Source organism: Nicotiana tabacum, chromosome 20, assembly GCF_000715075.1.
Source record: "Nicotiana tabacum cultivar K326 chromosome 20, ASM71507v2, whole genome shotgun sequence".
Taxonomy (NCBI): Eukaryota; Viridiplantae; Streptophyta; class Magnoliopsida; order Solanales; family Solanaceae; genus Nicotiana; species Nicotiana tabacum.
In genome coordinates, this window is record NC_134099.1 from 25,114,737 (window position 1) to 25,131,410 (window position 16,674).

A 16,674-nucleotide genomic window follows, 5' to 3' on the forward strand; every position below is an offset into this window, starting at 1 on the left:
CGAGGTGCTCTTTTGCTCCCGATGGCTCGGGGACTTTGCTCAAACTCCACTCCGAGATTTCTTCCGTTCAAGAATGAACTGCATCAGCTATCACCGGATCAGCGTGTTTCAAAGCCTGATGCTTCCTCTTTTCTGAGTTACCAACAGGCAATCGTCATCTCCCCCCCCTCCTCCTCGTCCTGAAGGTGTTGGACCACTTCTGTAGATAGGGCCGCGAGATCAGCCTTAGGCTTTCGAGCCTTACTTTTCTTGGGCTCCGAGGAACTCGAAGGTGAAGACCTCTTTCTTTTCTTCTCCTTGGCTGACTTTGGAATTTCCTCTTCACTGGGCGGGGGCGGCTACATAGCAACAGCGTCTCCGAGGCCTGCGTAAGAGTAAGTCAATATTTCATTGAGAAACACCAGTATATGAACAAGGCAACTTACCATGATTCTTAGCTTCCCACCGACCCTTGGCCAAATCACGTCAACTGTGTTCTGCGTACGAAGAGGCGGAGGCCAGTTGTCGGACCCAACCTGCAAGGTACGGAATCGCACCAGGGAACCAACGGACAGCTGCATCATCAAAAGGGAGTTAGATCGAGGAAGAATAGGGAAAGTAGAATATTACTCATCATCGACAAGTTCATACTTACATTTCCTACTTCACTCCTCGGGGAATGGCATTCTCTCAGCATGGATCAAATCGGAAGTCCTGATTCGGACAAATCGGCTCATCCACCCTCGGTCTTTGTCCTCATCGATGCTAGACATAGTGACTTCGAGGATCGATGCTAGAGGTTTATTAGACCGCCTCGATAAAGGCGAGGGTCGTACAGTCTAATCAGGTGGTCGAGGGTAAAAGGCACCCCCTCAATATGGCCCTTGAAATACCTGATCAAATTGATGATGCGCCAGAAAGAAGGATAGATCTCGCCAAGCGTCACTTGATATTGGTGGCAGAAATCAAGAATAACTGGATCTACGGGACCCAGTGATGGACCTACGGGACCTGCGGTGAAAGGATAGGTATACACGTTTAAGTACCCTATCTTATGGGTGGTGATGTCCTCTTTGGGGGAAGGGATCACGACATCCTTATTCCCCCAATTACAATCCTTTTTCACCTGCTCAAGCTCATCTTCAGTTATCTGGCAGATGTATCGAGACATGGCCTCACATCGGCCTGGAACCGATGCATGCTTATCGATTTTGAAATCGGAGGATAGAGCTTGCATGGACCAGGAATACACTCATCGATGTTAGGTGGCGGCGCCTTTCTACCTTTTGCCGGCCTCGATGAGGAGGAGGCTTTTTCTTTCTAGGGAACGATTTTAGAGGTTTTAGCCATAACTATTGAGAAATTCAAAGAAGATGAGAAGTTGATGTTGTAGCAAGAACATGTTGAGGAGAAGATGAAATCAGGAAAGATGAAGAAACAAGTGAGGTTTTGAGAAAGATTTGAGAAGTAAAGTTTGTAAAGTTGTAAAAGAGTCCTATTTATAGTGGTCGCTCTAACGGTTGGGGGAAACCAACAGCCGACCGTCAGCCGCCTTCAGTTAATGGCGTTGGGAACTATGCAGGCACGACCTTTCAGTCACTTCAGTCGCTGATGTCACGAGATTGACATCATGATCGAGGCATCGGAGGGTCGAGAATCAAATCGTTTCTTATCATCTTGCTCTAAGAAACGTGGGGACTATCTATATACGGTCGAAATCAGGTATGCCCGATTTCACGGGCTCGAAGAGTCGCTTCAAGCCCGAGTTCAGGATGGGTCGAGTTCGAGGCCGATGAAGTAAACCCAAGCCCGATGACAGAATACAGGGCTCGAAGATCAGAGTATGCGGTAGGCACCGAAGCCGAGTGCGACCAACCCCGAGGTGGTGCCGTTATGAGTTTGTTACAGAAGGACACGATTCCCGCCACGTCCCCAAGAACGTGGCGTAAATTCCGAAATAGATTCGTACGACCTAGTACGAATCCGTACCAGGTAGTTAGACTGTTGTCCCAATAAGATTCCTTACCGTAAATAGAAATGTACCTTATTTAGTGTTCCCTTGCTATATAAAAGGGACCCCAATCATTTATAAAGAGCATCAATCATCAGTAAAGAATATACTCTCTTACTTTCTTGCTTATTGCTCATTTGAATCATCTTATTATTTTATTGTTCTTGTTGTTCTTTTTCTTTTACCTCGAGGTCGCTTTTGCTCGAGGTCAAGGTCTGCTTACACGATTGGTTTGACTTGTCTTACTCTTATTCTTAAATTTATACATTAGATTCCTTGTTTACCAATTAGTATTGGATTAAATCACATATCTTTAAAATCACAAACAAATTTAACTGTTACTCGTATTTTCGAGGTAAATAGTGTGAAATCATATGACGTACAATTTTTGTTAGTAACTCTTATTTTGGTTTTTAGCTTAATATCCAGTACTCATTTTAAGGTCTAATTAATTCAGAGTTGCACCAGAAAATCTCACTTTGGGGTTCGATTAATCCGAATTTACTCGGAAAAGTCCCACTTAAGGTCCTAATTAATCCGAAATTGCACTGGAAAGTCCCATTTTAGGGATAAAACACCCCTTATCAAAGACTACTTAATTCTCAAGTCTCAAATATGAGATCTCTGGTGAAGAATGATAAGGTACTTATCACCGCCACGACTTTTGGTGCTGTATTTACTAGTAGTTCAACTCCTATATTCTAAGATATCTTTTGGTTTGGTCGAGTATGAAAATAGGCAGTATTATTAGTATTTAGTATTTTGGAAAAAAATATTTACGTGTTGAGACAGACAAATAGCATTGTGAAAGAAAAGTTGAACTACTAGTAGAGGAAAAAGTTGTACTCCAAAAAACGATTTAAGTGAATTTCTGTTGTTCAGTGCAAAGCATTATCGTTGATGAAAATGTTTATAAGCAATTAAGAAAGCTCAACACCACATTATAATTTAATCAAGAAAAACATTTCTCATGAAAATACTAAAATCAAAATACCAAATTAAAGTATTACTCATTAGTTCTGTACTTCCTCTTCTGACTGTCTATATTTTAAATTTATTCAGATATTAGAAGAGGTCGTTATTGCAGGAAAACCAGCTGCAGTTTTCACATTGGAGCTAAAAAAAAGCATGTTACAATTAATGACATTACTATAACAGTTAAACAGTATAGAGATATCTGAAATCATATTCTCCATATCAAATCTTCTCTCATTCCTTCAGCAGCAGAAGCCCTGCTTTATATATATAACCTCTTCACCACCCGAGTCCCTTACGTAGAGGACCATCACCAACGCCGCCACCAGAAACCAAAAAAAAAAGAATCTAAAATACCCTTAGAACCACTGCCATTTCTAAAGTGCTTGAATATTCTAACAACATGCAATTTCTGTCTGCGTTGATTGTTTGAATTCGTTGACATCTCAGTATCAAAACCAGCAAGAAAGCAGGATGGCTATGATGATGTCTCTGTTGCTTCATCGAGGCCACCCTCTTGAAGTAGCTGTTAACATTCAGATGAATTTAGGTTAGGCGGTTAAACATACATTCCCTATGAGAAAACAGAACAGAACAGATATGATAGATAATAGGCTGGAGTTTGAAATACCAAGGAGCCAGCTCGTTCATACGCTTCCATTGCTTTAGGATCTTCCTCGTCTTGATAGCCGACTTGCAATATCCGGGGACCATTCACTGACCAAAATGCTCTTCGGCCTGCTTCCTGCAATCAATGCATGATGACCAAAAATTGAATTCTGGTAATTCTTGATTAGACGATTTCACTAGACAGAGCGATAGTTGCCTTCTATCCATGCATTTGAAAGTGAGACAATTTTTAGAGAATGAAATCCGTAAAGCAAGAAGAGCTACAATACATTTTAAGCGGCTACATATGAACTCCAAACTTAAAAAGGATGGAATATATGCTGCCTATTGTCACTGCTGAAGGATTTGATAAGCAAATGAAGTACAGAGAAGAAATAGTTCAGGTTAGACCTGTAATATGAGCAAATAAATAGCCTCTAGCGCCTGCACACGAATTTCCGGATCAGTAACAGGTTCTCGCTCTATTGAGAGTGCACTTGCAAGCTCCTGTGGCATTTTACGAGTGTCTTCCTTACTATAAACCTGTCAGAAGTTTTCCTATAAGAAAATATTCAATTCAAATGGAAAAGAACAACGCAGAACTGAGACAAGAAAAATAAGTTTTAACATATCTGTAATGAGACAAGAAAAATAAGTTTTAACATATCTGTAACAATCGGGAAGAAGGAGACAAAGATAGTGCAAGCAAAACAACAATGTTCGGACATGGAAGATATTATAAAATTGGTAAAAAAATCGGTTAAGCCTTTTTTACTTTTATCCAAGCAGCCAAACAGAAATGATTCTCAGCTCCACCTACGCCTTTACTCTCTTTTTGAAGATTGATTCTCTTTTCTCCTCACAAACTTCGTTTTCCTGTTAAATTAATTCTTCCAAGCCCTTTAGGTTAGCATACTGATGCTTACCACACTCGTTCAGCAACATGTGATGTTATTGGCTAAATCCTAAAACAACAATAATAACAAACCCAGTGTAATCCCACAAGTGGGATCTGGGGAGGGTATTGTATACACAGACCTTACCCTTACCTTGAAGGTAGATAGGCTGTTTCCGATAGACACCTGGCTCAAGAAAGATGAGAAGAAGCAGTAACAATAATAATATAATAAGAAAATGAAGCAAAAGGAATAACAAGTAGTAATAGAAATCTAACAATAATAGAATACATGACTAACACTAAAATACTCTCGACTACCTACTAGCCTTCTACCTTAATTCCCGACCTTCACACCTTCCTATCAAGGGTCATGTCCTCGGTAAGCTGAAACAACGTCATATCCTGCCTAATCACCTCTCCCCAATACTTCGTTCGCCTCCTCTACCCTTCTCAGCCTCACCAAGGGCAACCTCTCACACCTCCTGGGAAACCTGCGTTTCTCCTATTTACATACTCAAACCATCTGAGTTTTGCTTCCCGCATCTTGTCCTCCACCGGGGACACTCCCACTTTCGCCTGTATATCTTCATTCCTAATCTTATTCATCCTGGTATGGCCGCACATCCATCTCAACATCCTCATTTTTGCTACAAATCCTAAAACAACTAGCCCTTAAGAATTGAGAAGTGAGTAACTGAGATGCAGCTACTCTCTACTTACCAGGATAAAAATCTTAATTAGCATATCAGAGCACATATAAACCATTCCCTTTTCCGTAACACAATTAACATAGAAACTCAGAGTATACCTGTTGAAAGAAAATCATTGTAGACGTCTAGACAGTGGTTTCCTTACATAAAGATAGAAACATTGCTATTCCATTCCAACGAGAACGATTAACATTTCTTAATTTTCAGTTTTCACATTATCTGCTCGAACTTATCTATTTTTCCGCATGCTTGAACTAATTCAATCAGAGAGAGAATAATTAAACTATAGCTCTCTATCAAGCAAAATAAAATTGAATTTGAGATGATGAAAACAAAAGTCCTATAAGACTGAAGACTCTTAGGAGTTTCATACAGAAACAAAAAAATGTTGCATATGCACTGAACAAAGCAAAGACCCCGGCCTTCTTTAAACTCTTAATTATAAATATTTTCAAGTTTACTGCAAAAATGCACAAAAAAATGAATTATTGTTCGCATCTTCCTTAAAGAAGTACAAGTCACCTTATTTCCAGCAACAGGCAGGAGCAGAGCTGGCCACAAGAACTCAGAAATTAAAAGCAAATTTAGAACCTGGCTCTCTGCTTCAAAGCAGCAGTTGCGGATGGTTCCTGCGACCTGTATCCAAAAACCATTGCAATTTTTCCAGCTAATCTTATGATTGTTAAAAAAAAAATCTTTAAACGTATAGCTAAACAGCTGCATCAAGACAAGCTTTTCAGTCTAAAGGGCACTAAGTAAATACATCGGTGCTTGATGACTTGAGTTTTTGAAGCACTTCTAAAATTTTCCATTTTTACATTCAAGTACATAAATTTTAAAGTAGATGACCATATATGCACAAAAAAACATTTTGAACTGAAAAGTGTCCTACCACATACCCCTTTCTTTCTCAACAAGCTCTTAGAATGAAACTGCTGGACTATTTGCTTTATTAGAGGGCCTCGTTTTGGATCAAGCAGAAGCTTTCTTCCCAGTTCCTTCTTGGAAATGTTAACAAGTACAGAAGCCACATGTTCAAAGGGATCACCTGATAACAAGGGAGAAAGAGATTTGTGGAAATAACAGCAATAAAAATAATAATACTAAAAGAAAGTTAAGCCAATAATTTCTTGTGAAATATATTACGAAATCAAATTTTAAAGTAGTTTTCATCTAAATGTTTACTCTGTTCGGTATCAGCCAAAACAAAAAAATACATAAAACTTTTTTATGGCGCTAGTGCCCTGCTAACCTTGGCACACAACAACTATTCCACCGGGTACTTGCTACCTCCCACCAGCACAGATACAGGGTAACTTTGCCTACCAAGCCTAGGCAGATGGGAAGATATTACCTAGTGCTTTTTGTGTCGGATTTGAACCCTAATCTCCAAGGTTAGCACCGACTTCATTGACCACTAAGCCACATGTTTGGGTGCCAAAACACATATTTATGAAGCAGTTTGATAATTATTATATTGCAAGAAGTGTGAAATGAAAAGGTTAAATACATACATATAGGGGAAGAATCAGCTATATAAAAACTACTTTCGGCTTTAATGTAATCCAAGGTTATGAAACAGCAGCTAAATGGCTAATAATACGGCCAACTGAATAAACTATTTCCCTGGGGAGTACTTTTTTCCTCCTTCAATATAGTTCCCCTCATCTACTGGCAGGTTGGATCTTTAAGTGAAAGAGTTGCCACTTTTCAGTTTCACTCATCAGGAAGAGTGTTAGGATCACAAACCCATACCATCACGAAATGCACCTCCCCCCCCCCCCCCGCATCAAAATTTAAGAAGAAAATATCGGGTCTTGTATCATTTTTCTTTGCTTTTCTCTGAGGATAAACGACTTACACAGAAGGAAGAAATATACATGTCCTTTCTTTGGATAGATTCCAGCATTGGCCAATATCAATATTTGCACAGAACAGGTAAGATCTACTCCAACTAATCCCAACAAGAAGAAGCAGGAGGAGGAAAGGAATAGCATCCAACTATTATGTGAGAGGCTCCAAACAGGGCTGCAAGTTATTTGTTCCTCTACCTTGCCGAGACAGTTCCTTTTATATTTGACTCAAGACTGGAAAATATGGCTCATGATCTTCTCTTTTTGAACTTATTTTTTGGTTATCAGGTCACAGAAGGCTTGGCAGGCTTGGCAACCCTAACAATATCAATTTCCAATCATATTTGCTGAGAATTTAGATACGCTGAGCCTCTGGTTTTTCTATTCTATGACTGACACATTTCCTCACAATACAACATCTTTGATTTTTGTTATAAAATCACTAGAATATCTTCTATATTAACCAGAAAACACAAAAAGTCAAGTTTTTTCACCTTAATAAGCAGTTACCAAAACTTTCAACATTATATTTATGTCCTTCGCCACCAGAAAGATCACCTTGACAGTGCCACCACCTCCTCCTCCTACATATCTGGTCTTTAATCAAGTTATTCCTGTTCTTAACAAATCCTACAATTTTTTTAGGCCACAGATTAGCAATCGCTGTTGCCTCTTCTCCCTTAGGTTTTCTGTGACTTATAAGATTCTAATGCTTCAATTATCTTTTGTGCAAGAGTTCTCATAATTCCAAGTTTGTTGCCACTAAATCGAGGATTCACCTTTTCTTATTATAACACAGGAAGTCACACCCAGTTAAATTTATAGCTCAGTGGACCAAATTTGTGGATAGAACTTGTGGTTTCGGGTTTGAAGACTTTTGCATCAATCCTTTGAATATATGAGAAGATCGATGAAAATTTACAATACTAATTTGTGGACTCAGATTTGTATCCAACTTAAACCGAGCTAAGGTAAACTTAAGTCAAGTTCTCCAGTTAGGCAATCAATTCAAGTTCAAATTGACAATCTGGACGCTTGTACAAGTTAAGCTGCAATCAGTTCATTTTCTCTCTTAGTTCTGAACTGTGGAAAATGAAGTACCAATAGTGCTTGAAACACGCAAAATCATTAATCTGGATAAAAGGGAAAACAGAATGATAATTAAACATACCTTCACCCTCATCGGAGGACAAACAAAATGATCTCACAAGCTTCATGACATATAAGCCATGCATCTTCTCATCTGCAGACTGCCAATCAGCGAAAGCAATCGGCATAATAAGCATAAGGGGCTGATATTCAACTTAGACACATAAATTGGTGAGAATTAATGACCAAACCTTACAGCAGATATAAAGTGCACGACAACATTTAAGATTTTTGTGGAACTCTTCTCGGTTCTTTGCGTCTCTCTCTGTCTTTTTTTTTTTTAAACTTTTGTACAGGTATCTTTTTCTTTCTTTTTTCAGTCGCCCAATGACCAAATGGAAGAGAAATGCAGAATTGAAACCTAATATTTGCAAAGTTGCCCATTCTTTTCTCATATGGAAGGTTAAAAGTGGAAACTTTCCTCCATTATTAATTAACTTAAACAAGATACAGGATGCAATTTCGGGAATTTATTCACGAGTGTGTAAACAAGAATGGTGACACCTATTAGTAGCTTAAATGTTAAACTTGCATATAAAGCGTTAATGTTAAAAAAAAATGAGAATTAACCTGAAGCAAAGAATCAATACCAGCATCCAGCTGTGTGAGATTAACAAGGAGCATAATCAGCAGAGTTGTGATTTCACAATCTTGCTTGTACAGGGTCTCCATCGACGTCTTAACCATATGCATCTCAACCATCTTACCTGCCAACTCTGGCTTTTGTGACAGATTTACCAGTGCTTGAGCCACAGGTTCAGAAACCACCTGAATGAGAAAGAAAAATGAAATAGAACTTCTGGAGGCTACTGCATAGTATAAGTATCAATACAAGAAAAGAAAAATAAAGAACATGTCAACAAACTGAGTCTGATAAAAGAACTCATCATGATAGGAATTAATTAACGATATACTTGTGGAATTTTTGAACAATTAGTATGGAACGAAAATAACAAGGGCTTTGCAAGAAAGAAAGTGATCCCATATGTATATCCATCAACATGGAAAGGTTCATACTTTCAAGAGATCTCGTTGAGCTCTATCTTGTTCAGGCTCATTTCGTTATGCTAGCAAAGAAAAACAAAAGGTTTCATGCACAGTTTAATTTTTGCATAAAGTCTTTCTCAAAAGTCGGGATAAAGAGTTTGCACAGCGAACTTTTCTTTATCTGGTAAAAGTAAGTTAGTTTGCACAGTGAGCTTTGGTATAACATAATATTTGTTTCTTTTTATTTTCAAAAGTCATATTGTAAAAAATCATAGCTATGTTGAAGACCTGGATGCTTTGGCAATAAAATTCTCATATCAAGAAAAAGGAAAAGAAAAAAAATTCTAAATCATCGTTCTATCACCGTGTTAGGATATGGATGGTTATGCCTAGTGTACACTACAATCAAGGTTAAGTACAACAGTTCATTTAGCTTACACGGATAAGGAACTGGTCACTCCTTCCAAATATTTGATATACTTTGGCCTTGGAAATCAACAACAACAAAAAACCCAGTATATTCCCACAAGTAGGGTCTGGGGAGGGTAGTGCGTATGCAGACCTTACCCCTACCCTATCCTGTGTGAAGGTAGAGAGGTTGTTTCCAATAGACCCTCGGCTTAGAAAGAGTGAGAAGAAGATGAAGGGGAAAAAGAGACAGAAAAGGCAAAAAGGGGGGGGGGGTAACAGAAGCGAACTAGATCACACGACGAAGTAACGATCTACTTAAAAATATGCAGGAACCTGAGTGCTACTCAGGTAAGATTCTTTTAAATGCTGCAGAAAAATATTACAAATATCCAGCCATTATAACCGTTAAAATTGTTTATTTTTATTTTTCTTGGGGACAAATCTTCAATTTTAATTTCAAAAATTCAAAAAATGAAAGTGTTGCCTATAACACAGGACAAAAGGGAGTAGTTTGTTTAACGTCTTCTCACAAACACCCATAATGTGAACGTTATTGATGTACTAGTACCGCTACATTTTAGAAGATAATGCTACCTTTTTTTCGCCAAGAAGACGTGACAGAGAGGGAAGCACAATTGTGGAATACTTTCCAAGAGATTCCAAGCCATCCTCAGAACCAGTGTAATCACGAACAATATCAACCGCTAATTTTTTCACCTAAAATCATTTTTCAAACATACATATACCAAAAAACTCAATAAAACAACCAAACTTAAAACAATTAGCTGTAACAGGAAAAAGATTTACCCCCAAAAGTATTGTTCAACATACAAAGCGAAATAGCTCAATAGCACAACCCAAAACTAAACCTATTAAATAAAGACAAAAAAGGTTCACAATGATTCAATTCCACACTAAAAATTTAACAAAAGATTCTTACTTTATTGCAACAGCTAGTTTTTTTCCCCACCTAAAACCATTGTTCAAACATATACTAAATAAAACGAGTACAAACTAAAAGCAAATAACTCTAAGACGAAAGGGGTTCAACCCCCCCCCCCCCCCTCCCCCCAAAACACACACACGCCCCAAGTCAGTTATAATTTAAAAAATTATAAGAAAAGCCTTTTTCTTTATCTCAATCGCTGCATTTTCAGCTAAACCATTTTTCAAATGTACATAACAAAAAGTACAACAAAGATGAAAATGGTTCAAACCAATTACAGTTCCATCTTAACAAATTAAGAGAAGACGCTGCTTTTTCCACCAAAAGTCATTGTTGAAACATACATAGCAACAATGATTCAGTAGTGGGAAAAGTTCCAAATTTGCTGATGTACTACGCGTATTTGTTCAATTATGCCCTCCTTTACGCATTTGATCCATTCATACCGTAAGACATGGCCTAAATTTGTTCATGGCTAATTTTAGAGCAAAAGTATTCAATCTTGGAGCCAAAGTATTCTAGCTTGGAGCCAAAGAATAAAAGTATTTTCTGTTAATCTTTTTTCTTTACTTAGGACCAAGAACTTTGCCCTATAAATATAGGCCATCTCACTTCATTTGAATCATCCCATATTTCGATTAGAAACTCATTTTGATTATTCTTGTAATAGAGAGTTTTATTATATTCCACAGAGTTAGTGTTGGGAAACATTTTGAGTGAACCTCTTCTTTATGAGTGATTGTAGCGAGGTTATTTCTTGGGATAAATTTTGGGATAATTAGAGTTTCATCTTTAATTCTGTACTCTCTTTTGTGTGTTGGTTGTTATAATGAAATTGCTCCTCTCTGCTTGTGGACGTAGGTCACCTTGACCGAACCACGTTAAATTTGTACCTCCTTTATATGCTTTATCTACCGTTGTTATCAACTTGCATTGTCTTTGTTATTGTCATTATAACGTTGTTTGACTAAATTCCGCACTACCCAGATTCCCTCAGAGCCGGATCTAACCGGATTAGTTTAAGTAGCCAATATGACTTTAACAAAGATTTATGTTGAGAAATTTGACCGAAGTACAAACTTCGGAATGTGGCAATTAAAGATGGAAGCTATCTTAATTCAGGATGGCTTAGACTTGGCGTTGCAAGGAAAGGAGAAAAAGCCGGATAAAATGACGGATGATGAGTTTGCTATCATAGACAAAAAAGCAAAATCATGTATCATCTTAAATCTCTCAAATGAGGTTTTACGTGAAGTTTCTGTAGAAACCACAACCAAAGGCATGTGGGAAAAATTGAAAACCTTGTATAAGAGAATGGTGGAAAATAGACTTTACCTGAAGCAAAAGCTTTATACAATTCATATGGGTGAAGGTACCTCAATTCTCTCTCATCTTGACACCTTTGATTCCATTCTTATGGATTTGAGTCATATAGACGCAGAAACTAAAGATGAGGATCAAGCCGTATTACTACTTTGTTCTCTACCCCATCTTTTAGCATATAAGAGATACTATGCTTTATGCAAAAGATAATATCTCTTATAAGGATATTAAATCTATCTTAAAATCAAAAAAACAGATAAATAGTGATATTACTAGGGAAGCTAGTGGAACTCGAGTAGAAGTTAGCTTGTTCGTTAGGGATAAATCCGACTCAATATCCAGATACAATAATTTAGAGGGTCGCTATTGTCATAAGAAAGGTCACATTATCTCCGAATGCTACAAGTTGAAAAATAAAGAAAAGCATAAGGAAAAAAAAATGAGTACAGAGATACTGACACTGCCGAAGCTAGTTTAGCAACTGATGAGATTGAGGGAAGTATATTTTTAACAACTAAAACTAGTTTCAAATCTGACAATGAGTGAATTTTAGATTCCGGTTGTTCGTATCATATGTGGACCCAATAGGGACTTGTTTTCTACATATGATTCGGTTGAAGGTGGAGTTGTCCAATTGGGTAACAATGCTACTTGTAACGTTATTGGCAAAGGTACAATTCGGATCAAAATGCACGATGGTTGGTGAGAACTCTCACCAATGTTAGATATGTTCCTGAGTTGAAGAGAAATCTCATCTCTTTGGGCACTTTAGAATCTCTTGGGTGCAAATTCACCGGTGAAGGTGGAGTTCTGAAAAAATTTCAAGGTGCTCTTGTGATCATGAAACACACAGATCTGGTTCATTGTATACTTTATTGGGATCTACTGTTATATACACTACTACAGTTTCGGTATCCGAAAACTTGTCTGATTTTGATGGCATTATATTTTGACATAAGCCCATTGGGGCTTTTTTGGAGGTGGAGTAAAATAACCATATCATCCAATTTAGGCCAAGGTGGAGATTTGTAAGACATGGCCTAAATTTGTTCCTGGCTAATTTTAGAGCCAAAGTATTCAATCTTGGAGCCAAAGAATTCTAGCTTTGAGCCAAAATAAAAGTATTTTCTGTTAATCATTTTTCTTTACTTGGGACCAAGAACTTTGCTCTATAAATATAGGTCATCTCACTTCATTTGAATTATCCCATATTTTGATTAGAAACTCATTTTGAGTATTCTTGTAATAGAGAGTTTTATTATATTCCATAAAGTTAGTGTTTGGGAAACATTTTGAGTAAACCTCTTCTTTGTGAGTGATTGTAGCGAGGTTATTCTCTTGGGATATATTTTGGGATAATTAGAATTTCATTTCTAATTCTGTACTCTCTTTTGTGTGCCGGTTGTTATAGTGAAATTGATCCTCTCCTCGTGTGGACATAGGTCACCTTGACCGAACCACGTTAAATTTGTGCCTCCTTTATATGCTTTAAATGTTGTTGTTATCAACTTTGTTATTGTCATTATAACGCTGTTTGGTTAAATTTCGCACTACCCGGATTCCCGATCCTAACACATACCCTTGCCGCTAGCAAATTATCTTGTATTTGCCCTTGCCATTAACGGAGCTCTTCAAGCATAAAAGGTCCAACTTTATCCCTCAATTTTTTATTATGGTTTAAAATTACTCTCAGGTTGGAGCTCTGTTAGTGGTCAAGGGCAAAATGATACTTTAGCCTAACTGTGGAGATAATATTAGACCAATAGTTTATCGGAGGGCAAAGTTGCTCAATTTTAAATGGTATAGGGGCATTGACCCTTTTCCTTCAGTAATTGATCAAAAAATCAAACCAATTAACTGTAAAACGAAAAGGGTTGGTCCAAATTCAGTTCTAATATAAAAATTTGAAGACAAGATTCTTTCGTTACATCAATTAATCCAATTAAAGAGTAGCTAAAAGAAATTTAAAAAATCAAGCAGAAAGTATACATTGCATTATTGAGTTGAATTATTAGTACAAAAGGATTAAAGGGTAGAAGGGTTTTGACACTTACTGGAGGGGAAGGGGAAGAGAGAAAGCCAATCAATTCTTCTAGCTCCGTTGCCATTGCCGTTTTCTTTCTTCTTTCACTTGGCGGCACTGGCTGCCGCTGTCTAGCTCTGTTTTCAGGTTTTAATGGTACGGTGTCGTTTGGTGTGCCTCGTTATTTCGAGTCAGTTTCCGTCGGGCTATCCATGGGCTTTCTTCCTTAAAGTATAAGTAGGTAAATTCTAATTGGCAAATTTTCGTTCTTGTACAATATAGGAAATTATATTACTAAAATTGTTCATAGTTTACAAATTACCCGTCCTGCTAACAATTTTTCTATAAAATATAAATAAATCATTAAAAACATAATCTTGTTAGTTGTACAATTCCTTTAATAGACGCGTGAATGTTAGGATATTAAGGATTCTTCCAGATTTTATCAAACGCAAATCTCGCTATTAAATTTCGCCCATTTCTCTCCAAAATTCACTACTCTGTTTTTACGTCAATACTCTATTTTACTGGTTTTTCTGATTTCACAATTCAAAAGCGACTAAATTAGCTACAATTCTTCTGTAACAACTGCAATTATGTCGAAAATCTCAATTATGCTTCAACTGAATGGGAATTGGGATAGCTATGGTAGATATAGAGACTTTCAGGTTGATGGAATTGTAGTCGATGAGGATGCAAGTTATAGCCCATTGAATTCTACAATAGCGGAGCATCTAATGATAGATACATCCGAAAAATAATATAAATCAAACACATTGTCAATGAACATTGTCCTCCAATGGAAATTAGGAACGATATGGGTGTTCGTGTATACATGGAGACGAAAAAGGAAAACAAAAGCTTAGGAAGCTATCCGCTATGTATAACAGTACGCGATTTCAATTTGGAATTGAGTATCACCACTTCGAACACAATTGCAGGTTTGTTCTATTACATTACTATCGAATTTTGGTTGTATATTATTTATGTACAAACTATCTACAATATTTTTACAAAAAACTACATGTCAATAGGCGCTCTCTCTCTCTCTCTCTATCTATCTATCTATCTATATATATATATATATATATATATATATATATATATATATATATATATATATATATATATATATATATATATATATATATTAGTATTGAATTTCATTCTATCTATAATATTTATACAATACAACTACATATCATTTGTAGCTCAATATGAAATTCAGAATTTCAACATGTCTACAAATTAACTACAAAATATTTTCCAAAAATAGTTCATAATAGTATTTAGCTTTATTTTATTGCAGGTTCATCTGGAACACTAAAGTTAATTGATATTCCAACATTTTCGGCGATAGTGGAATATGAAAGTATAATAATAACAGAAAGTACACCAAGTGTTATTGAAGTAGGCCAAGTATATACCAAGACAAGCAAACAATTGCAAGTGCAATGAAATACTATTCAGTCATGAACAAGTTCCAATTTAGTGTGAAAAGATTTAATGCTAGAAGGTAGGAACATTGCACTTGCAATTCTTTTTTATTTTATAGTTTATTTGTAAATTTTTACTTCTTCAGTTTTTCTTGGTGATATTGTTAAACAAAATTGTAGATAGTTTGTAGTTGTTTTGCATATAAATTGTTAAATATGATCTTTTATGCTACAACTATTTTTTTATCTACATTTTTTATACCAGTGTTTAAATTATTTTTATTTTGTAGCTACTGGCTGGTATATGTTGGTGAAAATTGTACATGGCACTTCAAGGCAACTAGCATAAATGATTTTACAATGTTCAAGGTTAGAAATTTTAACAGCTTGCACACATGCTCTTTGATGGACAGTACATTCATACAACGCAAACCTACTGTCATGGTAGTTGATAGCATGGTTATTCCAAAATATGCTGATCCTAAGACAATTTACACACTAAAAGACATACTAACTGATATGTTGTCTGAACACGGTGTGAACTTAACATACATGCAAGCTTGGAGAGCAAAAGAAAAGGCTTTGGAGTTTTTGAGAGGCCATTTTGCTGACTCCTACAATAAATTTTCTAGTTATTTGTATATTCTAGAGAAGACTTATCTGGGGTCTGTAGTTAAATTGAAGAAGACAGACGATGACTGCTTCTTGTATGTATTTGTTGTGATTTGTACGTTAATCAGTGGTTGGGAATATTATAGGCCAGTTGTAGTAGTTGATGGGACCTTCTTAAAGTCAGCATGCAAGGGAGTAATGCTAATAGATAGTACAATGGATGTAGCAGATATTGAAGTTTTATTGTAGACATATTATAGAAATATTGTAGCTTGTCTGTTTTTTATAGTACTTGTAGATTTATTGTAGAAAAGTTGTAGTTTGTATGGATATGTCTTCTTCTGCATTTTTCCTACATCCAATTAATTGCTTTTTGCCACATAATATAGGTACCATATTACCATTGCATGTGTTGTTGTTGATTCACAAAATGACGCATCATGGAAGTGGTTTTTTGAGCAATTCAAGCATGCATATGGTGAAAGACCAAATATGTGTGTTGTTTCGGATCTTAATGAGAGTATCTTGAAGGCAACATCTATTGTTTATCCCGACATTCCATATTATTCTTGCATGTGGCATATTTGGACAAATATAAGGGCAAAGTTCAAGAAGGGACATCTAAAGTTAAGCGAATTGTACTTTGCCACGGCACGGTCATACACGTTTGATGAATTTAATGAAAGGATGTCAAAGATTGAAGAGATTGACCCGCGTGTTAAAGCATACTTATACGATACTGGCTATCATAG

General features: G+C 36.7%; 1 protein-coding gene across 4 annotated transcripts; it reads right to left on the minus strand.

Annotated features, from left to right (window-relative positions):
- Positions 1 to 3,071: 3,071 nt before the first annotated feature.
- Positions 3,072 to 14,154, minus strand: LOC107800431 (uncharacterized). Of its 4 annotated transcripts, none has more exons than XR_012703509.1 (10): positions 13,906 to 14,093; positions 10,177 to 10,299; positions 8,755 to 8,952; positions 8,207 to 8,285; positions 6,082 to 6,230; positions 5,705 to 5,818; positions 4,613 to 4,656; positions 3,986 to 4,117; positions 3,597 to 3,710; positions 3,072 to 3,491 (listed from the first exon to the last, which is right to left on the minus strand). XR_012703509.1 is itself a non-coding variant. In XM_016623599.2 (10 exons), the coding sequence occupies exons 1-10, from the start codon at positions 13,957 to 13,959 to the stop codon at positions 3,444 to 3,446; spliced, it is 1,044 nt and encodes a 347-aa protein (XP_016479085.1). In that variant the 5' UTR covers positions 13,960 to 14,091; the 3' UTR covers positions 3,072 to 3,443. The 4 variants fall into 4 exon arrangements, 3 of the variants coding, with proteins under 3 accessions (XP_016479085.1, XP_016479087.1, XP_016479086.1); XM_016623599.2 differs by having other exon boundaries at positions 4,624 to 4,656; positions 13,906 to 14,091; XM_016623601.2 differs by lacking the exon at positions 4,613 to 4,656 and having other exon boundaries at positions 5,774 to 5,818; positions 13,906 to 14,154.
- Positions 14,155 to 16,674: the final 2,520 nt, after the last annotated feature.

Excerpts from the sequence above, each read along its gene's own strand:
- LOC107800431 (XM_016623599.2), bottom strand. The coding sequence starts at position 13,959 with ATGGCAACGGAGCTAGAAGAATTGATTGGCTTTCTCTCTTCCCCTTCC. Across the intron at positions 10,300-13,905 it reads TCTCTTCCCCTTCCCCTCCA|GTGAAAAAATTAGCGGTTGA; the intron begins GTAAGTGTCAAA and ends AAATGATTTTAG. Across the intron at positions 6,231-8,206 it reads GTCCTCCGATGAGGGTGAAG|GTGATCCCTTTGAACATGTG; the intron begins GTATGTTTAATT and ends CCTTGTTATCAG.